General features: G+C 37.0%; 1 protein-coding gene across 2 annotated transcripts in view; it reads left to right on the top strand.

Annotated features, from left to right (window-relative positions):
• The first annotated feature begins 1,574 nt into the window (after positions 1 to 1,574).
• ANKRD13C (ankyrin repeat domain 13C) overlaps positions 1,575 to 25,797 on the top strand; it is a 94,498-nt gene continuing 70,275 nt past the window's right edge. Inside the window, exon 1 of one of the 2 annotated variants that reach the window (XM_042997555.1) lies at positions 1,575 to 2,541. In XM_042997555.1, coding sequence (XP_042853489.1) covers positions 2,097 to 2,541 — 445 coding nt within the window. In that variant the 5' untranslated portion in view covers positions 1,575 to 2,096. The remainder of the gene's footprint in view (positions 2,542 to 25,797) is intronic. The other variant, XM_007089808.2, reaches the window with a different exon arrangement.

Genomic DNA, 25,797 nt, shown 5'->3' with positions numbered 1-25,797 from the left:
TTACCATCTGAATTACTGCAAACTTCTTTAAAAATTAATTAATTTTTTCTGAAATAAAAACTAATCCTTTCCCTTTGTAAATAAACATTCAAGCAATGTAGGAAATATGTGCTTTGGCAATCCCATCTTCCAAAGCTAACCACTGTTCACTCTGTGTGATAGGTATATTCTGCCATACTTCTACATGCATTTACTAACACATTTATTTTTTGATTTATGCAGTAGTCTGTCAGTTTCTTTGTCTCTAGAGTAGCCTCCTTGTAGTCTTTCTTGATACATGTTTTTCTAAAGTATGAGTGAGTGAATGGCTCTTCTAAAAGGCAAATCTCATCATCCTATTCCCCTATTCAATGTCTCCAAAGGGCTGTCCATTTCCTGTGGGCTAAAGTCTAAACTTTGAAGAAGACATACAAAATCCTGCATGATCTGGCTCCTTCCTAACTCTCTAGCTCTAGAATCAGGCCGCATTGTGCTGCATTCCAGCTTTGAAGCATTGGGCAAGTTTTTTCAACTGTCCAGTGAAGATTAAAAATAATATCACAAGGAGATAACAGCATATAAAGTGGCAAGCATATTGGCTGCCTTAGAGTTAATAAATATTGGCTATTGTGGAAAAACAAAGTGTTTTTGTATGTATGTGTTCAGTATCTCTTGCTTTATGAGTAGGATAGGATCCTTTGAGATGTTGATTAGGTAATGGTTGAAGATAATTGGAACAACCTTCATCCCCCTCCCCCTCCTCCCCCCCCCCCCCCCCCCCCCGCTAAAAAAAGAAAAGAAAGCAGGGTAGAAATAAATCGATTTGAATAGATTTGGAAGAAGATGGGAGGTGAAAACCTGAATGGCAGGGAAGGATAAAGAGACCCCAGTTCCCACAGTTATTTATTTATTTGCCGAGGAATGGAGGTGGCAATAAAGTTTAAGAAAGAAGAGATTTGAGAGAAGCAGCTGTCAGTGTAAACGGGACTTCGAAAAGATAAAACGAGTTAAGGAAGACTTAAAGGATGTTTTTGCTAACTACCCCACTTCAAGTTCCCCACAACTTTAGTTATTTGGTCCAGACTTCAGATTTACGTTTCTTCAGAATTTGACGATGGGTCGAGTTTGGCCATGAACTAGTCCAAGGATATTCCATTTACACAATTATTATTTGCCATCCTTTAGCGTCCATTCCTTGCTTGAAACTCTGACACCTGTTTGTAACTCATTTATCTAACAAAAATCTGACTTCCCTTCACCCCGTTTGCCGAATAGCCTGTTTTCCAAGGTCAGGCCCTAAACTGTTGTCTTTTCTGACACCCCAACGCGAAAATTTTTCTCTTATTTATTTTATTTGTTTAGTTTTTTGTTTTCAACCCAGCTCCCAATTGTTTATCGTCCCCCCCCCCCCCCCCCCCGCGTTGATCTCTTTGGAGCCAGGAGTGGCGTCTTAGAAATCTAGTAGCTCAGTGTACGATACAAAGTAGATGCTTAGTAAATGTTGATTGAGTATCTTGTGCAACATCTTACTGACATCACATCCTGTGTGCAGTGGCGTCAGTTTGCATTACTCTGCTGGCGACCCAGAGGTCTGAGGGTTTCAGTCATTGTTTACAAACTGCATCGAATATCTCAAACACAAGTTAAGGTTTTACACCGCCCATCAGAAGCGCCAATTGTCAGGTCCTAAACTAGGGGCGGAGCTCGGTTACTCTCCGGGACTAGACGGTGCGAGGGAGGGAGCGGCCAGCTCACTTATCGCGGTGTTTCCGCCCTCCTCCCGCGGGAGCTCTCGCGAGAGAAGTCAGGGTAAGATGGCCGTGCCCTGTTTTCCGGCGTGAGGTAGTGGCGGCGGCTGCGGCAGCGGGGACAGGGATCCTGGTGTCGTGGGCACCTGAGCTCTAGCTCCCCCCAGCGAGCGCGCGTCCCTTCGTGCCTAGGCGAGAGCCGGCTCTTCTCCCTCCAGGAGATGCGTTTGTCCCGGGCTCGGGGGCACCCTGAGAGTTCATGCTGCGCTGGAGGATCCTGGCCACCGCTCTAATCGCCTTGCGCCGCCGCAGCGCCAGCTCCGTCGCGGGCGGTGAGCCTCCCGGATCCCCTCTCTGCCCCTGGCGGCGATGACCGGGGAGAAGATCCGCTCACTGCGGAGAGACCACAAGCCCAGCAAAGAAGAGGGGGACCTGCTGGAACCCGGGGATGAGGAAGCGGCGGCTACCCTAGGCGGCACCTTTACGGGAGGCAGGCTTGGGACAGGCGGCGGCGGCAAGGGCGGCAAAGCCTGTCATAAGATCTTCAGTAACCATCACCGCCGGCTGCAGCTGAAGACAGCTCCGGCCTCCTCCAACCCCCCTGGCGTCCCGGCCCTGCCGCTGCACGGTTCCTCCGTGACTACCACCTCCCAGTCCCCGGCTCTTCTAGCGGGCACCAACCCCATTGCTGTCGTCGCAGATGGAGGCAGTTGTCCCGCACACTACCCGGTACACGAGTGCGTCTTCAAGGGGGATGTGAGGAGACTGTCCTCTCTCATCCGCACGCACAATATCGGGCAGAAAGATAATCACGGTGAGGAGTGCTCGTCCCTCTCCACCTCTCCTTTCCCGAACGTAGGGTGTGCCTTCCCAGGCCTCTGGAATCCTAGGCTCCTCTCCAACAGACCTTTCTTTCCTCTCCTTTGCTCGTCATCCGGGCCAAATGCCTGTAAATCATGACCGTTTCAGTAATAGCATGCCAGTGGTCAGGGGATTGATGCTTGTGGGTGCAAAGGAATGTTTCCTCCTTGCCCACTTCAAAGTTTCCTCTGAGAAGCTGTTTTGTCTATTTTTGAGACAGGCCTTCAATGTATTGATTTTTTACAAAGAAATTGAAAATTGCCCCATGTCCAACCTGGCCTTCCTATGTTTATGTAACTGTGTTTCTTTTCTTTCTCTCCCCTTCTCACCTGGAGATCTCGAATTTTGTACATATAAAATGGCCCACCTCCCTTTCATTATTCAGGTACAGATCCCAACTTGACTGCAACTGGTTGTGATTTCTACCTGCCCCCAGGTTGTCTGTTTCTTTTTCTCTGCTTTCAGGAAACTTAGTTTGATACAAAGTGTCTACACTTTGCATTTAAGATGGGATATAGAATGCTTTGGTTTCTAACAGCCAAAATGTAGAAAGTTGTTGGCATTTGATACCTAGAGTAAGTAAAGTGACTTAAGTAGCTAAAATTTTGGAGTAGAGTTTTGAGTGTTTTGCTTGTTTTACATAATTGCTAATAATGTTTCATCTTGATGACTGTGACTAAAAATAGTACTACAGGTTTTCATAGTAACTTCATCATAACCTATATGGCAAAATAGAGTATCATTTATTATTCAAGGACTGTATTTCTACTTTCTGTCGTAACTCATCAGCTAAACTTTTTGTTTTTTTAATTTGAAAAATGTGATGTAATTGAGTTGACTTCCAAGCAGCAATACATTTATTAATGAAAACACGTCAACACTGACATTTTCAACATTTAATAAGCCATTTTAAATTGAGTAGTTGACAAATACCATTTATAGCTTTGCTTTTAACTGAACATGACTATTGTATACATTCATTTAAGACACACTCAACTCTGTTTAAAATAATATATAACACATTAATGAAATGCTTGCCTGAGGAATAAGCTCCCTTAATTCCAGTGGACTCTAGGCTTCGTATGTGAAATTAGGGCAAAAATTTAGATTAAAAAAATAAGATTTCTATTGGTTGTATAATTCTCTAACAATTGCACTTGTATCTGAATTTCCAGTATTGTTTTTTTAAAATAGTTGCCTTTTTTAAAATGTTTATTTTTGAGAGAGAGACAGAGTGCGGGGCGGGAGGCAGAGGCAGAGAGAGAGGGAGACACAGAACCCGAAGTAGGCTCCAGGCTCTGAGCTGTCATTACAGAGCCGGATTTGGGGCTTGAACTCATGAACTGCAACATCATGACCTGAGCCGAAGTCGGATGCATCACCAACTGAGCCACCCAGGCGCCCCTGAATTTCCAATATTGTAATAATATCACTGTCATTGATCATAATTCAAATCCTCAAAAAAGTACCTGAAAGCTGCACCCAGTTTTTCATTCCTACATTTATTCAATCATTTTACTGTTATTGCAACAAGCATAATATTGTTTGTTGATGGTAATGAAGTAATTAGAATCCTAAATCCCTTATACTCTTGTCCTTAGTCTACTGAACTTCTCTTTTTACATTGCTTTGATGTACCAAATGTTTGCATTGAACTTAGCTGCCCTTGTATTGTTGGTATTTCTGATGACTGTAACCAGTGGTTCACATATCTATAGAAAGTGTAATTTTTCCCCCTTCAATATATATTTTCATCTCTCACCATGAAGTCAATTAGGAAGAGTAGCTTATATTTAATGTGCTACTTCTTTAGTCCCTTTTCTTTCTGTAGCTGCATAATTTCCCCATTACATTACATGACTTTTATTCCTGATATTTTACTAACCTGGATATTTATTTAGATTTTAAGGATATTTTTTCCTTCATATTACAAAAGATAAACACTTTTAAAATCACCAAACAAATGCAAGCTGTATATTATATTTGGATTGTTGTAACATGATAAGTGCATAGCAGATTCATACACTCATGCAGGTGCATAGCAGAGCCATGCAGTCATACCACATCATACCACATAGTTAGTTTTATATTCACCAGAGAGATACCTTCTACAACATGATGATGATGATGATGATGATGATGATGATGATCCTCATCATAGATACAATTTACTGAGTGTGTCAGCACTATGCTAAATGTTACCTATGTTATCACATTTAATTTGCACAATAACCTTGCAAAGCAGATTCTTTTATCCTTATTTTAAAGGTGAAAAAAGTGAAGCCTAGAGATACAAGGAAACTTTGCTAAAGTTGCATACTTGGTATAAATTGCAAAGCTGGGAACTGAACTAATAGCTAGGACTCCAAAGTCCATGGTCAGCCTCGGTAAATATTTCTGTTAGTCAGGACCCACTATACTGTACAGAAGTAAATTCTAGTAATGTGTAATGTGGAAATTTACAACAAAGTTCTTTAATATGTATTTTCTCATTTAGTCCTTATAGTAGACTTCTGGAGAGATTTTGCCATTGGACAAATTTCAGAGTTGCTATAGAGCCCAAACCGGTCACTCTTGTTTGTTCTGTTTCCTTTTTATGTAATGGCACAAATAAATGGGCTACCTCATCCACATGATAGCCCTTTAGATCTTTGACAAGAGCTGTCATGTTCTTATCTTTAAGTTAAACATTCCTAACTTCTGCATCCATTCTTCATTTGGCAAGGATTATAAAGTGCTTAGATGGTCCCTGAAACATTAAATACTAGATATGTGTGTTAAATAAGTAAATGAAAATCTTAATCATTGTCTTTTGGTGAAACTCAGTTTGTTAATTCTTCCCTTTGAGGATGGTGCTAAGAACTAACCTTAGTGTTAGAGCTATAGTAGCCTCATAAGCAAAGACAAAAAGGAGAGCATATTTGTTGCTTTAAGCAATGTATGTTTAGAGCTGAACAGTGTGCCAGTGTGTACTAAAAAGCACACATTAAGTAATGCAGTGCAAGAGTATGTTAATTTTTTAATATTGCTTTTTCTCAAGTGATTGGCTGTCTCTCCATGCTGTCCCTTCTTACAGTTTTTTTTTTTAACCTAAAATAGGACTTTACATTTATTAAATCATACTTTGTTTGTTTTGATCCTTTATTCTATCTAGCTGGAAAGCTTACTGTGCCCTAATCTGGTCATTTAGCTCACTGTTCATTAGCTCTTTCAGTTTCCAGTGATGTCTTACTCGATAAACTTTTTAAAATGTGTTTTTGTGTATTTTTGTGTATTTACAAATTACTGACTTGAATAGGAGCAAGGATTGAACTTTTTCTTTTGTGGTAAAATGTTCGTTGAGTATGAGTTGCTTTTTCTGAGTCATCAGTTATCTTGAGGAATACTGTCTTTGGATCCAAACGAATCTTTGGAAATATAAGTTAAATACAGTAATAGCTATAACATCGTGAGTATACTGTGTTCACATATGCCAAATGATTGTGACTCATTGTATATTTAGTAAAGTTTTGGGAGGGTGGGAAAAAAGATACACTACATTAAATGTTCACAAATTTATTTTTATTAATTTTTTTTTAAGTTTATATATTTATTTTGAGAGAGAGAGAAAGTGCAAGTGGGAGACGGGCAGAGAGAGACGAATGTAAGAATCCCAAGCAGGCTCTGTGCTGTCAGTGCAGAGCCCAATGTGGCGCTTGATCTCACAAACCATGAGATCATGACCTGAGCCGAAATCAAGAGTTGGACACTTAACTGACTGAGCCATCCAGGCGCCCCTAATATACACAAATTTATTAAACTTTATATCCTTAGTATATCTTTAGTTATAAACTATTTTTTCTTTAGTATGGAATAAAGTTTAAGTCTAAGCCTCTCTTCACATTGTAAAAAATTTTCTGAATTACTTTTTGACATTGGTAGTTAAAGCATCATGGTGAAATGCTATTTTTTAGTTGATGGTAATGATTTTTACTTCTTTAGCACTTTCAGAATTGAGAATGCTTATGAAGCATATAGAAGACTTTCTTGATTTTGACTGCACTTCTCATTTGTTAAACTTGTAATTTTGTTTTTTCCCTTGAGTTAAATATCCTCAGAGGTAAATTATTTTCCTTTGGACATTAATCAGAAGCTCTTAGGTACCAGAGTGATTGAAATCCTTGATATACGAATTGATTAAACCAGCTTTTCCTAGATGTGAAAAATTCCTGATATATTCTGAGAAATTTGGCAGTTTCTGCTGCCTGTAATTACATTGCCTGGCATGTGACAAGCCATCTTCTATATACAGTTAATTTTCATTTAAAAAAAATTTTTTTTAACGTTTATTTATTTTTGAGACAGAGACAGAACATGAACGGGGGAGGGTCAGAGAGAGGGAGAAACAGAATCTGAAACAGGCTCCAGGCTCTGAGCCATCAGCACAGAGCCCGACGCGGGGCTCGAACCCACGGACAGTGAGATCGTGACCTGAGCCGAAGTCGGCTGCTCAACCGACTGAGCCACCCAGGCGCCCCTTAATTTTCATTTTTAATGAGTTGTAATGTAATCTTTGTGTAGCTATTACACACAGTGATTGGAGATTTCAAATGTAAGTTAAATCTCAACTGAGAGTATTGCTGCCAATGCTGGAAACTCAAGGGAATGGTAATGAAATGGTTAACATGTGTAACCTCTCTGCCCAGTGGCTGGCAGATTTCTTCAGACAGGGTTTTATTTATTTATATTTTTACTTCTTTTTTTTTAATTTTATTTTTTATTTTTTAAAATTTACATCCAAATTAGCATATAGTGAAACAATGATTTCAGGAGTAGATTCCTTAATACCCCTTATCCATTTAGCCCATCCCCCCTCCCACAACCCCTCCAGTAACCCTCTGTTCTCCATATTGATGAGTCTCTTCTGTTTTGTCCCCCTCCCTGTTTTTATATTATTTTTCTTTCCCTTCCCTTATGTTCATCTGTTTTGTCTCTTAAAGTCCTCATGTGAATAAAGTCATATGATTTTTGTCTTTCTCTGACTAATTTCACTTAGCATAATACCCTCCAGTTCCATCCACATAGTTGCAAATGGCAACATTTCATTCTTTTTGATTGCTGAGTAATACTCCATTGTATATATATACCACTTCTTTATCTATTCATTCATCGATGGACATTTGGGTTCTTTCCATACTTTGGAAAGTAGTTGATAGTTGAAAGATTGTTGATTAGTGCTGCTATAAACATGGAGGTGCATGTGTCCCTTTGAAACAGCCCACCTGTATCCCGTGGATAAATGCCTAGTAGTGCAATTGCTGGGTTGTAGGGTAGTTCTACTTTTAGCTTTTTGAGGAACCTCCATACTGTTTTCCAGAGTGGCTGCACCAGCTTGCATTCCCACCAACAATGCAAAAGAGATCCTCTTTCTCCGCATCCTCGCCAACATCTGTTGTTGCCTGAGTTGTTAATGTTAGCCATTCTGACAGGTGTGAGGTGGTATCTCACTGTGGTTTTGATTTGTATTTCCCTGATGATGAGTGACGTTGAGCATTTTTTCTTTTTTTTTTTTTTAATTTTTTAATTTTTTAATTTTTTAAAATTTTTTTAGTTTATTTTTTAATATATGAAATTTACTGTCAAATTGGTTTCCATACAACACCCAGTGCTCTTCCCAAAAGGTGCCCTCCTCAATACCCATCACCCACCCTACCCTCCCTCCCATCCCCCATCAACCTTCAGTTTGTTCTCAGTTTTTACCAGTCTCTCATGCTTTGGCTCTCTCCCACTCTAACCTCTTTTTTTTTTTTTTTTTTCCTTCCCCTCCCCCATGGGTTTCTGTTACGTTTCTCAGGATCCACATAAGAGTGAAACCATATGGTATCTGTCTTTCTCTGTATGGCTTATTTCACTTAGCATCACACTCTCCAGTTCCATCCACGTTGCTACAAAAGGCCATATTTCATTTTTTCTCATTGCCACGTAGTATTCCATTGTGTATATAAACCACAATTTCTTTATCCATTCATCAGTTGATGGACATTTAGGCTCTTTCCATAATTTGGCTATTGTTGAGAGTGCTGCTATAAACATTGGGGTACACGTGCCCCTATGCCTCAGTACTCCCGTATCCCTTGGATAAATTCCTAGCAGTGCTATTGCTGGGTCATAGGGTAGGTCTATTTTTAATTTTCTGAGGAACCTCCACACTGCTTTCCAGAGCGGCTGCACCAATTTGCATTCCCACCAACAGTGCAAGAGGGTTCCCGTTTCTCCACATCCTCGCCAGCATCTATAGTCTCCTGATTTCTTCATTTTGGCCACTCTGACTGGCGTGAGGTGATATCTGAGTGTGGTTTTGATTTGTATTTCCCTGATGAGGAGCGACGTTGAACATCTTTTCAGGTGCCTGTTGGCCATCCGGATGTCTTCTTTAGAGAAGTGTCTATTCATGTTTTCTGCCCATTTCTTCACTGGGTTATTTGTTTTTCGGGCGTGGAGTTTGGTGAGCTCTTTATAGATTTTGGATACTAGCCCTTTGTCCGATATGTCATTTGCAAATATCTTTTCCTATTCCGTTGGTTGCCTTTTAGTTTTGTTGGTTGTTTCCTTTGCTGTGCAGAAGCTTTTTATCTTCATAAAGTCCCAGTAATTCACTTTTGCTTTTAATTCCCTTGCCTTTGGGGATGTGCCGAGTAAGAGATTGCTACGGCTGAGGTCAGAGAGGTCTTTTCCTGCTTTCTCCTCTAAGGTTTTGATGGTTTCCTGTCTCACATTCAGGTCCTTTATCCATTTTGAGGTTTTTTTTTGTGAATGGTGTGAGAAAGTGGTCTAGTTTCAACCTTCTGCATGTTGCTGTCCAGTTGTCCCAGCACCATTTGTTAAAGAGACTGTCTTTTTTCCATTGGATGTTCTTTCCTGCTTTGTCAAAGATGAGTTGGCCATACGTTTGTGGGTCTAGTTCTGGGGTTTCTATTCTATTCCATTGGTCTATGTGTCTGTTTTTATGCCAATACCATGCTGTCTTGATGATTACAGCTTTGTAGTAGAGGCTAAAGTCTGGGATTGTGATGCCTCCTGCTTTGGTCTTCTTCAAAATTACTTTGGCTATTCGGGGCCTTTTGTGGTTCCATATGAATTTTAGGATTGCTTGTTCTAGTTTCGAGAAGAATGCTGGTGCAGTTTTGATTGGGATTGCATTGAATGTGTAGATAGCTTTGGGTAGTATTGACATTTTGACAATATTTATTCTTCCAATCCATGAGCAGGGAATGTCTTTCCATTTCTTTATATCTTCTTCAATTAGCTGCATAAGCTTTCTATAGTTTTCAGCATACAGATCTTTTACATCTTTGGTTAGATTTATTCCTAGGTATTTTATGCTTCTTGGTGCAATTGTGAATGGGATCAGTTTCTTTATTTGTCTTTCTGTTGCTTCATTGTTAGTGTATAAGAATGCAACTGATTTCTGTACATTGATTTTGTATCCTGCAACTTTGCTGAATTCATGTATCAGTTCTAGCAGACTTTTGGTGGAGTCTATCGGATTTTCCATGTATAATATCATGTCATCTGCAAAAAGCGAAAGCTTGACTTCATCTTTGCCAATTTTGATGCCTTTGATTTCCTTTTGTTGTCTGATTGCTGATGCTAGAACTTCCAGCACTATGTTAAACAACAGCGGTGAGAGTGGACATCCCTGTCGTGTTCTTGATCTCAGGGAAAAAGCTCTCAGTTTTTCCCCGTTGAGGATGATGTTAGCTGTGGGCTTTTCATAAATAGCTTTTATGATCTTTAAGTATGTTCCTTCTATCCCGACTTTCTCAAGGGTTTTTATTAAGAAAGAGTGCTGGATTTTGTCAAAGGCCTTTTCTGCATCGATTGACAGGATCATATGGTTCTCTTTTTTTTTGTTAATGTGATGTATCACGTTGATCGATTTGCGAATGTTGAACCAGCCCTGCATCCCAGGAATGAATCCCACTTGATCATGGTGAATAATTCTTTTTATATGCCGTTGAATTCGATTTGCTAGTATCTTATTGAGAATTTTTGCATCCATATTCATCAGGGATATTGGCCTGTAGTTCTCTTTTTTTTACTGGGTCTCTGTCTGGTTTAGGAATCAAAGTAATACTGGCTTCATAGAATGAGTCTGGAAGTTTTCCTTCCCTTTCTATTTCTTGGAATAGCTTGAGAAGGATAGGTATTATCTCTGCTTTAAACGTCTGGTAGAACTCCCCTGGGAAGCCATCTGGTCCTGGACTCTTATTTATTGGGAGATTTTTGATAACCGATTCAATTTCTTCGCTGGTTATGGGTCTGTTCAAGCTTTCTATTTCCTCCTGATTGAGTTTTGGAAGAGTGTGGGTGTTTAGAAATTTGTCCATTTCTTCCAGGTTGTCCAATTTGTTGGCATATAATTTTTCATAGTATTCCCTGATAATTGTATCTCTGCGGGATTGGTTGTAATAATCCCATTTTCATTCATGATTTTATCTATTTGGGTCATCTCCCTTTTCTTTTTGAGAAGCCTGGCTAGAGGTTTGTCAATTTTGTTTATTTTTTCAAAAAACCAACTCTTGGTTTCGTTGATCTGCTCTACAGTTTTTTTAGATTCTATATTGTTTATTTCTGCTCTGATCTTTATTATTTCTCTTCTTCTGCTGGGTTTAGGCTGCCTTTGCTGTTCTGCTTCTATTTCCTTTAGGTGTGCTGTTAGATTTTGTATTTGGGATTTTTCTTGTTTCTTGAGATAGGCCTGGATTGCAATGTATTTTCCTCTCAGGACTGCCTTTGCTGTGTCCCAAAGCGTTTGGATTGTTGTATTTTCATTTTCGTTTGTTTCCATATATTTTTTAATTTCTTCTCTAATTGCCTGGTTGACCCACTCATTCGTTAGTAGGGTGTTCTTTAACCTCCATGCTTTTGGAGGTTTTCCAGACTTTTTCCCGTGGTTGATTTCAAGCTTCATAGCATTGTGGTCTGAAAGTATGCATGGTATAATTTCAATTCTTGTAAACTTATGAAGGGCTGTTTTGTGACCCAGTATATGATCTATCTTGGAGAATGTTCCATGTGCACTCGAGAAGAAAGTATATTCTGTTGCTTTGGGATGCAGAGTTCTAAATATATCTGTCAAGTCCATCTGATCCAATGTATCATTCAGGGCCCTTGTTTCTTTATTGACCATGTGTCTAGATGATCTATCCATTTCTGTAAGTGGGGTGTTAAAGTCCCCTGCAATGACCACATTCTTATCAATAAGGTTGCTTATGTTTATGAGTAATTGTTTTATGTATCTGGGGGCTCCGGTATTCGGCACATAGACATTTATAATTGTTAGCTCTTCCTGATGGATAGACCCTGTGATTATTATATAATGCCCTTCTTCATCTCTTGTTACAGCGTTTAATTTAAAGTCTAGTTTGTCTGATATAAGTATGGCTACTCCAGCTTTCTTTTGGCTTCCAGTAGCATGATAAATAGTTCTCCATCCCCTCACTCTCAATCTAAAGGTGTCCTCAGATCTAAAATGAGTCTCTTGTAGACACGTTGAGCATTTTTTCATGTGTCGGTTGGCCATCTGGATGTCTTCTTTGGAGAAGTGTCTATTCATCAGACAGGGAATTTAAAACATCAGAAAGATTAAAAACATATGTTTGGGAATTGAGGCAATAGGATAATTTGATGCCTGTATGGTGTGTTTGTTTTGGTTTATTCTATATAAATCTTTAAATTTCATTTTGATATTATTTTCTCTGCTTTGTTTTTGTCACTAAAATCTTTATGATGGGTGATGCAAGAAAATATTGCATTTTATGTCTGTTTGAGAAGAGGTGACTATAAAGCTACACTTGGCTTTCAAAAAAATTTTAGAATTAAGTGTTAGATGAACAGTTTTAGCCAAGAAGGTTAAAATGCTGGCACATCTTTAAAAGAACAGCAATAACTTTGTATTTTTCTCCTGTGTTTTGTGGTGTTTTCTGGACTTTGTTTTTGAAAGGCAAACCTCAGTGTCTCTTAGAAAAAAAAAGTGAAGTACTTTTTGGAGGCCCAAGATAATCCATTAAAGCGTCATGTACCTTCACTTGGCATGAAGGTGGAGTGGCAGTGAAATCTGTCATTTCACTGATCCGTCAGGGTTGATTCAGTTGATCTTCATGTCTATGTGAATATGACCTTCCTCTTACCTCTCTTCCCCCATATGCATCTCCCAACAGCGTAGGACTGTCCTTGGGTTAAGTGGCTATGTTTGTTGATGGCATTGTTATAAGTATTAGAATGTGACTTGATACTTAGAATTGTTACGTGAACACATCTGCAGAGCTACCTCATAAGAGGGTAGAACGAGTCCTCTTCTCCCCTTTCCTGTACTGAACTATAATAGGAGCAGGAATCCCTGACCTTTCAGCTTTGGCAAAAAAAAGGAAGCAGAAATGAGCAGTTATTTCATGTTGTGTCCTTTGCATCCTCAATAAGGTAGGAGAATTCTGGAGGAGTCCTTGAAGAATTGAATTCTAGGCAGTCTGTCCCAAGTTAATGTCATTCTTAAGTCATAGAAATCTAATGTGGAGTATAATATAATTGTCAGGATGCTTTGGATTCTAGAAAATGAACATAGTTCTTCAAAAATTGAGTGAGGGCTGGGTAGTCAAACAACATGTTCCTGTTCATATACTATTTATTTCATTGGGGGACAGATGGAACCTTAGTTTTATTAGAGCAAGACTGATATTGCTGAGGGTAGGAAAAAGAAAAAAGGTCTTCTTTCTGTTTGAAGATTATGAATGGTGTTTGTTATCAGGATATATTAGGTTTAACTGTATGGCTTGGTTGAATTTCATCTGTTCTTGAGCCTGCTACTCTTGTTGAAACCTCAAAGATGATCTGCAAAACTAGGAGGTCATCTCTATATTTGGAATTAGATCTTAGTTTGAGGCCACACTTCTCTACAAAGAGGTTTTTATGAAATTCTATTTGCTTGACTACTGAAATAAGAAGATATAATAATATCTACCCCTTGGGTGGGGTATTGTAGTCTTGAATGGGAGACTGCATTTGAAACTGTTTTTAACTCTGAAGGCTCATTTAATAGTAATACCCATTGATACCAATATCTTACTCTCGGTTTTCATGTTAAGTGTCTTCCAGCAGAAGACATTCTTGTTCCTGAGGTTTAGATAGTACTTCAGTTGAGGTTTTTATCTGATACTTGAATTTATACTGTCAGTCTTCTAAAGGGTTAGGTTTATTTGACTCTCATAGAAGTCATCTTTGATCTACTGGTGTAGTGTGTTTTGATTCTTGGCTGTAAGTATTTATCAGGCATGTTAATGCATGTGCTCTCTTACTCAGTACTATACTGAATTCTGTAAAACCACCTATATGCTGTGTTGAATATCCTCTTTAGCACATATATCCTTTGATTGGCTTTCATAGAGAATCATGTGGAAACCTGCATTGTTCTGTGATTGAATGCTTTTTGGAAAGTTAAAACCAGATTTTAACACCATTCTTTTTTTTTTTTTTTTTAATTTTTAACGTTTATTCATTTATGAGAGACAGAGAGCACAAGCAGGGTAGGGGCAGAGAGAGAGGGAAACACAGAATTGAAGCAGGCTCCAGGCTCTGAGCTGTGAGCACAGAGCCCGACACGGGGCTCGAACTCACAAGCTGTGAGATCATGACCTGAGCTGAAGTTGGATGCCCAACTGACTGAGCCACCCAGGCGCTCCGATTTTAGCACCATTCTAATGATTCTTTATAATTATTTATTTTTTCTTCTCTTTGTTCATTCTTTCCTTCATTTAACAGGTACATACTGAGCTCCTACTATGTGACAGTATTTTAGGTGCAGGGGTTGCAGCAGTACCTAAAGAAAATTAGGGAGCAGATATCTGGCAGAACAGTTTCAGATCGAGAATAACAAACATAAAAGCCCCATGTTCAAAGGGGTAGAAGGAAGGCCAACTGTGACTGGTACAGGGGAGAGTGGTAGGAGATAGGAGACTTGAGAGGTAGTAGAGGGGGTTAAGCCTGTGGAGCTTTTGTAGACCAAAAGGATTTTGGCTTTTACTCTGAGTAAAGAGAAGTAACACAATCTGATTTTAAAAGGCTCCATCTGCTGCTATATGAAGCAAAACTTGGATGGGCAAGGGTCAATTTAACATGCTATTGTAACTAGGGGTAGCTGTGGAAATAAGGAAAAAGTAGACCTGGTTTGGAGTCTAATATTATGTGTGTGTGAGTTTTAGTAGTATAGTACTGTTTATGAGAGAAAATACAGGAATTCCCCCTTTTTAATGCTTGCTCGGATGGGATTTGAAGGTGTCTAGAAGCTGGAGCTTCCTGTTTTCTCCCTAATTAGGGAGCGGGTGAAATCAAAACTATTTTTGTAATAATACCAAGTCATTGCTGCCTTTTTCACTGTGCTGACACTTTTGCTGATGTCACAAAAGCAGTGGTGGGTAAAGTTATCAGAACCTGAGTATGAATCAAAGACCAAACTTGCTGGTATTTACTGTGTAGTCACATAATGTGTATGCCACATATTCGAGTTAAAAAAAAAAAAAGCCGGTTTCACTTAATGTCTTTGTTGAAGCTGTAGAAATGATTAATCAAGTCTTAATCTTGAGTACATATCTTTTTGATATTCTTTGTGACATAATACAGATTTTTCATGATGCTCTTCTGCATACTGAAGAGAAAATAAGGGAAAACATTTGTATAGTTCTTTGAGTTGTAAGCCAAACTAGCAGCTTTTGTCATAGAACACCATTTTTACTTGAAAGAACAGCTTCCAGACAAACTATGGTTTTTCCAATTTAGATACTTGGCAGACACTTTTCTGGAAAGTGAATGAAGTTAGCCTGTGACTTCACAGAAGACAATTGGTAGTATTTATTGCCAATGAAGAAATTCAGACTTTGGATCAAAAATTACAATTTGGGAAACTTGTCTTTGTCACTTTTAAGTTTGACAGTTTTCCAGGATCCAAAGACTTTTTTGGTTGGATTGATGGTATTTTGATTTTTTTTTCTTTGTATAATGAAATATGTTGATTATTGGAAGATCTGCGTAACTCAATCAACTGGTATTTTTCAGATGATCAGAGCATGATGTTTCAAAATCATGTAAAAGATCCATTTAAAGTACAAGAGAAACCAATGGGTTTCAGTATAACTCAATGCAAAAAGTTTATTGATACAGTTTTAGATTTCACATTGCAGCTAACCTTTAAGACATGACTACTTACTGGGGTGTCTGGATGGCTCAGTTGGTAAAGCATCCGACTTTGGCTTAGGTCATGATCTCACAGTTTGTGAGTTTGAGGCCCGCATTGGGCTCTGTGCTGACAGCTCAGAGCCTGGAGCCTGTTTTGGATTCTGTGTCTCCCTATCTCTCTGTCCCTCCCCTGCTCTTGCTCTGTCTCTCTATCTCTCTCAAAAATAAATAAATATTAAAAAAAAAAAAGAAATGACCACTGAGTTTTGGTATAGTAGCAAAGAGCACCTCCAATTATTTAAAAAGGCTATTAAAATACTCCTCCTCTTTTTCAACTGCATAGCTTCTGAATGTAGGTTTTCTTCAGACCAAAGCAAAATTTACACATTATTGAATGCAGAAATAATTATAAAAATCTAGTGTCTTCTATTAAGCCAGACATTAAAGAAATTGATTTTAATTTTTAATTAAAGAGTTTAAAATAGCACCATTCCTGTCATTTATTTTTTGTTTTGTTTTGGAAAATGCAATTATTTTTCTCATAAAAAATTTTATTAGTTTGTAATAGAGTGATTGTAATTTTAAAATTAATAAAATTCTACATTTAATTTTAATTTACTAATATGGTAAATATCAATAGTTTTGTCCATATAAATAATCCACATAAAAGATCTTTTTTTAAAAAAAAAAAAGATCTTTAATAATTCTTTTTTTTAATAAGATTTCATTTTAAGTTATTTATTTTGAGAGAGAGTGAGCGAGCAAGGGAGGGGCAGAGAGAGGGAAAGAGAGAGAACCCCAAGCAAGATCCACACTGTCAGTGCAGAGCCCCATGCGGGGCTTGAACTCATGGACCATGACACCATCACCTGAACTGAAATCAAGAGTAGGATGCTTAACTGACTGAGCCACCCAGGTGCCCCAAGATCTTTAAGAGTATAAATGGGATCTTGAGACAAAAAGTTTGAAAACTGTTGGTTTAGTAAAAAATTAGCATACAGATTTCAGAGTCATGACTCATACAATTTCTAGATATATAATTTTAGGAAATTACTGTTAGCTTTATTCTTCTTACCTGCAAAATAGGAATAATATTTGTCTCACAGGGTATTGGGGTAAGATAAGGTTTATGAAGTATATATAGTACAGTACTGGGCACATACAATAGATGCCCTGTAAATCTAGCCTTTTGGTTGATAATTTGCATACTTTAGCACTGCTATGGTCTTAATGTTACTGGAATATTTTTTATACATTTGACAGAACAGAATTCAGTTTATTTACCAAGTTAGAACCACAGCATCGGATTTCAGATTTAAAAACTACATTGTGGAAAACTGGCAGAAGGTTATTTTAAGTTTTTAGTATCTTTTATGTAACAAATTAGCTTAAGCAGCAGGTTGAGGTCTTAGAAAACTGAAAGGATAGTCGATGAAGCTTAACTAGGACATTTGAGCACTTAGTTTCATGGCATACTTGGCCAATAAAGCAAATCCAGTGTTGGCTAGAGAAGGAGTATGATGAAAAAATGATGATGATTTGCTTTTAAAATATTGAAGTCAAAGCATGATGTTTGGTATCTTTAATTAGAATATATTATTTCTGATTATGTACTTACCTATAAAATGAGAGGGATTGGATAGTTGAATGCAAAGTCATTTCTAGTTCATAAATCTTCTAAAAATGTGATTAATTTAAACTTGTTACAGTAATTTTAGTTTGTAAGCATCAGTAGGTACTGATGCTTTTGCCCTTTCACCTTTATTTTCCTTGAAAGCTTAAGAAAATAGAGTAATAATGTAGGTGCATAAAGGCCTGCTTTCTTTACCTAGGTGCTCTGTCTAGACTCTGGTAAGTTCTCCTTAATTTGTGTAGTTTTTTGAATAGTTATTACATTCACATGCTACAAAATTATAAAAAGATGTAAAAGATACATTGTAAAAATAGTTTGCCTCCCACTCATCTTTACCCACTCAGTTACCCTTCTTAACAGCAACTGGTGTTATCAGTGCCTTGTTTTCTTCTTGTCACCATTTAGAACATGGTCCTTTTTTTTTTCTCCTGGAAGATAGAGAAGTGAAGAAAGATAACTATTATTACCTTTTATACTATTAGGGAAAAAGTGGATATTCACAAATTTCTATGTTTGATTTTAAATGTCTCTTTTTTTACTGTCAAATTTGCATATACCTCCAATCTAGACTTCTTGGAGTTCCCATATTTTATAATTATCTCCACTTGGGAATCTCAGAGATACTTCAAAATTCATTTGTCAAAATGTTATTATTATTATTATTTTCCACCTTATCCCCTCCTACCTGGCCATCCAGTCCTTTATTAAATCACATCATTAATTATCTGGTTGCTCAAGCCTCAATTATTGGGATCATTCTTTATCTCACCTCCTCCTCCTATCCACGCATATCTAATTAACAGGTTATTTTGCATCATTCTACTTTCTGTCTCCATTGCCACCATTTTGAACACAATTTTTATTTTTTTTCACTTGGAATGCTACACTGGACTCATATCTGGTCCCATGTCCCCCTTCCTTCCTTTCTCTGTATGGTAACAAGAGTGATCTTGGAATGTCATTTGTATCATGTCATGTCCCTGTTCAAGATTCTTTAGTGCCTTCTCCACTAAAAAGTAAGTTCATATTTCTTACCATAGTTATAGAGCCTCACATGATCTGGCCCTTGCCTGCTTCTCTGATATAATCTTTTGTACAAATGTCTCTTTTTTTTTTCTTTTCTGGCAATACTTGTTTTCTTTTAGTTCCTTGAATATGCCAGGTTATTCCTGGTCTCTGACTGTAATGCTTTTCTTCTTATTCTTTGATTTCTTAGTTTCTACTCCTCTTTAAGATCTCATTTTAAACATTATCTCATTAGAGAGGTTTTCCTGCCTGAAGAATCAGAAAGTTATGTATCCCTTTATTAATTTTTGTCTTAGCTCTTTGTTATTTTTCTGAACACCTATCATAATCTGTTTTGTCTCATTTTCTGTTTTTCTGCTCTCTTTTGTTAACATAAGCTCCTTGAGTGCAAGAATTATTTCTAATCCTAATGGTTGACTCTTTAATATCTAGCACTATGCCTAGAACATAGTAATGCTCAGTAAATCTTAAGTGAAGATGAATGGATTTTGTCTCTGGGTAAAATGTTGGGAAAAATAACAGAACCTTTGAACTTCTAATTTACATTAAAATATAATAATGACTCTAGAATCAAGTAAACTAGATTATGAGAAAAAATTTTAATAATAGTAATATGTGATTATATATAGAAATTATATTGACTGACAGGTGTTCTATCGTGGAAGCAATGCAATATGACATGAAACCCTTGCTGATCAGAGCAGGGGTCTGCATACATAATTAAAGGGCAAGATAGTTATACAGTTGTTGAATCACTCTGTTATATACCTGAAACATTGTGTGTGAACTATACTTCCATTAAAAATTTTTTTTAAAAGTGCAAGATAGTAAATATAGGCTTGCAGGCCTTACCATCTGTTGTGTGAAAGTAGCCATCAACAATGAGAAAGAATGAAATCTTGCCATTTGCAACAACATGGATGGAACTGGAGAGTATTATGCTACATGAAATAAGTTAGTCAGAGAAAGATAGATATCATATGTTTTCACTCATATGTGGAATTTGAAAAACTTAGCAGAAGACCATGGGGTAAGGGAAGGGGAAAAAATAGTTTCAAACAGAGAGGGAGGCAAATCAGAAGAGATTCTTAAATACAGAGAACAAACTGAGGGTTGATGGAGGGGGGTGAGGGAGAGGAGAAAATGGGTGATGGACATTGAGGAGGGAACTTGTTGGGATGAGCACTGGGTGTTGTACGTAAACGATGAACCACGGGAATCTACTCCTGAAGCCAAGAGCACACTGTATATGGTGTATGTATACATTGACAATAACTTGATAATAAATTATATTAATTTTTTTTAATTTAAAGAAGAGAGAGTAGCTATCAACAATTCATAAACAATCAGCAGGTGGTTATATTCTAATAAAACTTTATGTCATATCCCTGAATTAGAGGATGAGAATGTATCTATATGGGAAACAGATGGCAAGTTTGTGCCCTACAATAAGCCTACCCCTTCTTTTTGCCTTCATTTATTGCTATCCTTAGGATTATAGCAGGAGAAAAATAATAAAGCTATTTCTAGTATCTTAGAAATATTCACATCAAAGAAGCAAGTGGGCAAGTAAGCTTATTTTAGTCAGGCGACATACCTGGGTGATGATTCTTTAGGTAAAATAAGATGTCCAGTACAAAGGCTTTTGTAAGGAAGACTTTTGCTTTTAAAATTGTTAGGGACATGAATAAATATTTGCTGCAATTCTAGCAACCTTACTTATCCCCCATTTATCTTCTATTTATTTTTAAGCAGCATATTGTAATATTATTCACATACCATACATTTGAACCATTTAAATTGTACAGTTAAATGGTTTTTGTTGCATTCAAAGTTCTGTAGCCATCACCACAATTTGAGAACATTTTCATTCCCTAAGAAGAAGTCCTGTACACTTGACCTTTTACTTCCTCCTCCCCCCCCCCCATTTGCCTCAGCCCTAGATAGCCACTAATCTGCATTCTCTATAGATTTGATTATTCTAGACATTTCATATAAATGGAATCACAATATATGGTCTTTATGACTGGCTTCTTTCACTTAGCACATTGTTTTCAAGGTTCATCCATATTACAGCATGTATCAGAACTTTATTCCTTTCTGTTGCCAAATAATATTCCATTGCATAGATGTACCTTATTTTATTTATAGTTAATGGGCATTTGAGTTGTTTCTACTTTTTGACTATTATGAATAACACCGCTATCAACATTTGTATGGAAGTTTTTGTGTGAACATGTTTTCATTTTCTTGGATATATACCTTTGGCTGGGCCATGTGGTAACTGTGTTTTTCAAAGTATTTTACTTTGTATGAGGATTTATTTCAATTTCTTCTCCTTGCCAATACTTGTGTTATGTCTTTTTGATTATAACCATCCTAGTGAATGTAAAGTTGTATCTCATTTTAATGGCTAATGATTTTGAGCATCTTTTCATGTGCTTATTGGCCATTTGTGTATCTTCTTTAGAGAAACAGCTATTCAGATCCTTTCCTGTTTTTAAATTGGGGTTTTTAAATTATTTAGTTGTAAGAGTTCTTTATATATCTGGATACTATCAAACTTATAATTTGCAAAATATTTTCCTCCCTAGGTTCTCTTTTCACTTTCTTGATGCCATTCTTTGGAGCAAAAATCATTTTAATTTTGATGAAAGCCAATTTATTTTTGCTTTTGTGCTGTGCTTTTGATGTATCTGAGAAGTCATTACCTAATTCAAGGTCACAAAGGTTTACTCCTTTGTTTTGTTTTGTTTTCCAAGGGTTTTAATAGTTTTAGCTCTTATAGTTAGGTCCATGATCTATTTTTTTTAATTTATTTAAAAAAAATGTTTATTTATTTATTTTTGGGAGAGAGAGAGAGAGAGAGAGAGTAGAGGAGAGGCAGAGAGAGAGAGAGAGAGAGAGAGACAGAATACCAAGCAGGCTCCTTGATGTCAACACAGAACTCAACATGGGGCTCAAACTCACTAACCAGGAGATCATGACCTGAGCCAAAACCAAGAGTTGGACGCTTAACCAACTGAGCCACCCAGGTGCCCCTAAATTTATTTTTGAGAGAGAGAGAGACAGAGAAATGCATGCAGGGGAGGGGCAGAGAGAGAAGGAGAAAGAGAATCCTAAGCAGGCTTTGTGCTGTCTTGTGGAGCCCTACATAGCGCTCAAACTAATGAACCATGAGATCATGACCTGAGCCTAAATCATGAGTCGGACGCTTAACTGACTGGCACCCAGGTGCCGCCTGTCCATGATCTATTTTGAATTAATTTTTGTGTATGGTATGATTGATCTGTTGATATTTAGGAGTGTCTTTATGCAAGTACATACTGTTTTGGTTACTGTGGTTTTGTAGTAAGTTTTGAAATTTGTAAGCCTTCCAACTTTGATGTTCTTTCTCAAGATTGTTTTATATATTCTGGGTACTCTGAATTTTTATATGAACTTTAGGATCAGCTTGTCAGTTTCTTCAAAAAAGCCAGTTGGGATTTTGATGGAGATCGTTTTAAAATTATAGACCAATTTGGGGAGTATTGTCATTTTACCAGTATTTAAATCCATGACTTCAGGATGTCTTTCTGCTTATTTAGGTATTATTTAATTTCTTTCATCGATAATTTTATGGTTTTAGGAATATGTCTTGCACTGTTATTTTTATCTTTGATTTCTATGTAACAACTCCTCTGTCTCTCAACTATCTGATACTCTTCATTTTATCTAGAGTATTAGAGTGTCACAGGAAAATGCTTAGATATCAGCTTGTTCTTTTAGCTTCAGAGTTTAGAAAGGGTTTTTTACTTTGGTTCATTTTTTGAATGAACTGAGAGGAAAGTGGGGGAAGTCTGATTGTCTTTTCCCATACTAGATTTGAATAAATCTTCATTCCAGGATGGATGAGCAGGAAAAAAAAGTCATTTGATAGTCTTTGAAAAATACTCATTTAAAAGAAGTGTCATCAAAGTATCCTGAAGATACTGTTAAGTAAAGGCTTGACAGTAAAGAAAATTAAATGAATGATGTAAAAAAAAAAAAATAATTTGAAAACAGACTATAGAGGAAAAAGAAAAATTAATGAGGGATAAGTTATAAATACAGAGTTATACCTCTGTAGATTTCATTTGATGAGTAATATGTATTTTCAGATAATAAAATAATAACTAGAACAGAGGCAATACTGAAAGCTATAAGAAGAAAAACATCTTTTGATCTAAAATTGGTTCAGACTCCAAAGTTACAACTCATAGAAAATTAATGAAAAGAGATTCTGTATATCTTGGTGATATTTTAAATTTTAATGAAGAATTCTATACATATATAAGTAAAGAGCACAGATTGCTATTGAACAAATGAATGTCAGTTTGGCCTCAGACCTCTGCAATATTAGATCATACTTGCTGTAACATTCTCTAACTGTAGAATTCTTTCTAGTCAGGTATTCATTTGTGAAAGCAACAATAACATTCTAGAAAATAGATTAACCACCATGCTATCATTCCTGAAAAGTATTATTCAAAGAAATATCCCAAATCATAAGAGATGAATTTACATGATTAACCCAAGAAAGGAGGAGTTGTGTCAGAAAAGCGTTGATAGTGAACATTGAAACCACTTAAATGTACCATAGATGAAATCTAATAATCATAGTAAATATGATTACAATCTTGACAGCAAATTGCCAAAAAAAAAAAAAAATCTTTTGCTTCAAAATTTAAGACATATATTCTATAAAGGGTAAGAAAAAGGTTTATAACTATTGATTAAATTAGTGAAACAAAAATGGAGATGAGAAATAAAAGCATTAATTTCTTCATTTTTTGTAAAAGGGAATCAAATGTATGGTTTATTTTTTGACTGTTAGATAAATGTTAAGTTTAAAAGTATTTTCTAAAAAGGTGTAAATTTTACTGCAAATAGAATTTAAAATCTGTCTATATTCTGTGTTACTTGAAGAAAATAAATGCCATTTTATTTATTTATTTTTTAATGTGTTTCTATTTTTGAGAGAGAGAGAGACAGAGCGTGAGTGAGAGAGGGAGACACAGAATCTGAAGCAGCTCCAGGCTCTGAGACGTCAGCACAAGAGCCCAACATGGGGCTTGAACTCATAAACCACGATATCATGACCTGAGCCAAAGTCGAATGCTCAACTGACTGAGCCACCCAGGCACCCCCCATTTTAAAAGCCCAGATAAAGACAGAATAAAAAGCAAAAGCACTTTTAAAAAATAGAAATTTCCCAAACTGTGATTATGTCAAATAAGGCTTTGTATTCTTTTATTGTATTAGTAATGGTTTTTGCCATTGCGAGTGAAACTCACTGCCAACTAGATTAAGCCCAAAGGTATTTCTTGATTCGTATAACTGAAAGTGATAGAGTAAGAGCTAATCTTGGGTTTGTATGTATCCGGATCTCCTGCAGTGTTGTGAGGACTTTTTAAAATTTTTTTTCTTTTTCTAATAATCTCTTAGCTTTGCTATTAGGTAAAGCTCCATTTTTTCCTTTTGCAGTTGGGCTTTATCTATTTCAGTTTTTTAGCCTCTGCTCTTGACATTTTGTGCCAGAGAATTATTTGTGGGATGAAATTGTCCAGTGCATTGTAAGGTATTTAGCAGTATCCTTGGCCTCTACTTTCTAGATGCCATTAGCACCCTCACTCCTCAGTTTTGACAAGAAATGTGCCAGACATTGCCAACTGTTCCCTTGGCATAAAATTGTCCCTGATTTAGAACCAGTAACTGAGGTGGTAGAGAATATGAGAACCACCTTAAAACATTGTGGTTCCAGCAGCAAAAGACAGTCTTCCCAACCAGTTCTAGCACCAAAATAAAAATGCAGAAAATAATTTTCTAGTACAGAAAGAAAGAAAGAAAGAAAGAAAGAAAGAAAGAAAGAAAGAAAAGAAAGAAAGTCAGTCAGTCCCAGGTGGGAATTGTGCCTTTCCCTGAAATCGTATTCTAGCTGGGTCTAAAAATAGTAGCTATGGCATCTACTAAAAGGAAGGGAAAAGACTTTTACAGACACATCTAAAGGAGATTGGAAAAAATGGAAAATTTATGGCTGAGTCAATGGCAAAGATTATGAATGGAAAGATTAGTTACTGATAAAATTGAACTTGAGATAAGAATGATTTAAAAGTACTAAGAATAATTATATTTTGATTGAAGTTATGATCATTAGTGCTCATAAAGTTATCTCATTTTTATGCATTAATAGTACCAAAGAATAGAAGGCATAGTATTAAAGATATGGAGAAAAGTTAAGAAATAAAATTCAAGTATCATTTCTGCCTCTAGTAATGATGGACTAGATTAGGATTAGTCTTCCTTAGAAACAAATAAGAATCAAATATTTAACTTAAGGTTATTGGAAATCTAACAAGGTAGGAAGTAATTACTGGGCCAAGTTCTGGCAGAAGATGGAAATCCAAAGATTTAAGCCTCCCATTTTAGGTTATTTTGCCCCAGTAGCTTTTGTAAAGCCAAAAGAAGTAGTTAAGAGGCTGAGCAGCACTTTTGATGGCCTCACTGAGGTAAGAGGACCAGAGGTGGAGGCCAGTGCCTACTAAGTGTGAATATCTCTTTAGTACTCTGCTCTTTTAGCATGTAACTTGAAGAACTGCACCTTAGGAATAAGGGTGAACTGAAAGTAAATCAACTCTGTTGGAGGCTGAAGCACAACTTTGTGTCATTATGAGGGCCAGAAAAAATGTCAGTCCCTGGATTAATGAAGTCTAGTAGTTCCGGACACATGTGAAAAGCAAATCAAAGTATCTGGGTGGTTTGTTTCTTATGCTTCGAATTTTTATAGAGAGAGCTCATTAAATACTATATCCAGTATATTATTAGAGATGCCTGGGTGGCTCAGTTGGTTGAGCTTCAAACTCTTGATTTCAGCTCAGGTCATGATCCCAAGCTTGTGGGATCAATGCCTGCGTTGGGCTCCATGCTGAGTGTGGAGCCCTCTTAGGATTCTCTCTCTCTCTCTCTCTCTCTCTCTCTCTCTCTCTCTCTCTGTGTCTCTGTTTCTCTCTGCCCCTCTCTCCCACTCATGCTCTCTCTAAAATAAAAAAATTAAAAATTAAAATCATTTATAATTAAAGATGACCAACATTATAAGGAAACTGAACAACATGATGAAAACTGGGGTTTCGGGGGGAGGAATTAAAAGAAGCCCATCAGAACTTCATTTATTGTAAGTATTATTAGAGGCTTTAAATAACAACATTTATTATGTTCTTGGGGGATAAGAGATCAGTTTGAATATTTTAGCAGAGAACTGGAAACTATAAAAATTGAAATCACATATTTGAAAATGAGCCAGTGGCGCCTGGGTGGCTCAGTTGGTTG

Source organism: Panthera tigris, chromosome C1 (genome assembly GCF_018350195.1).
Source record: "Panthera tigris isolate Pti1 chromosome C1, P.tigris_Pti1_mat1.1, whole genome shotgun sequence".
NCBI classification, from domain to species: Eukaryota; Metazoa; Chordata; class Mammalia; order Carnivora; family Felidae; genus Panthera; species Panthera tigris.
This window is presented reverse-complemented; position numbering and strand designations above follow the sequence as displayed.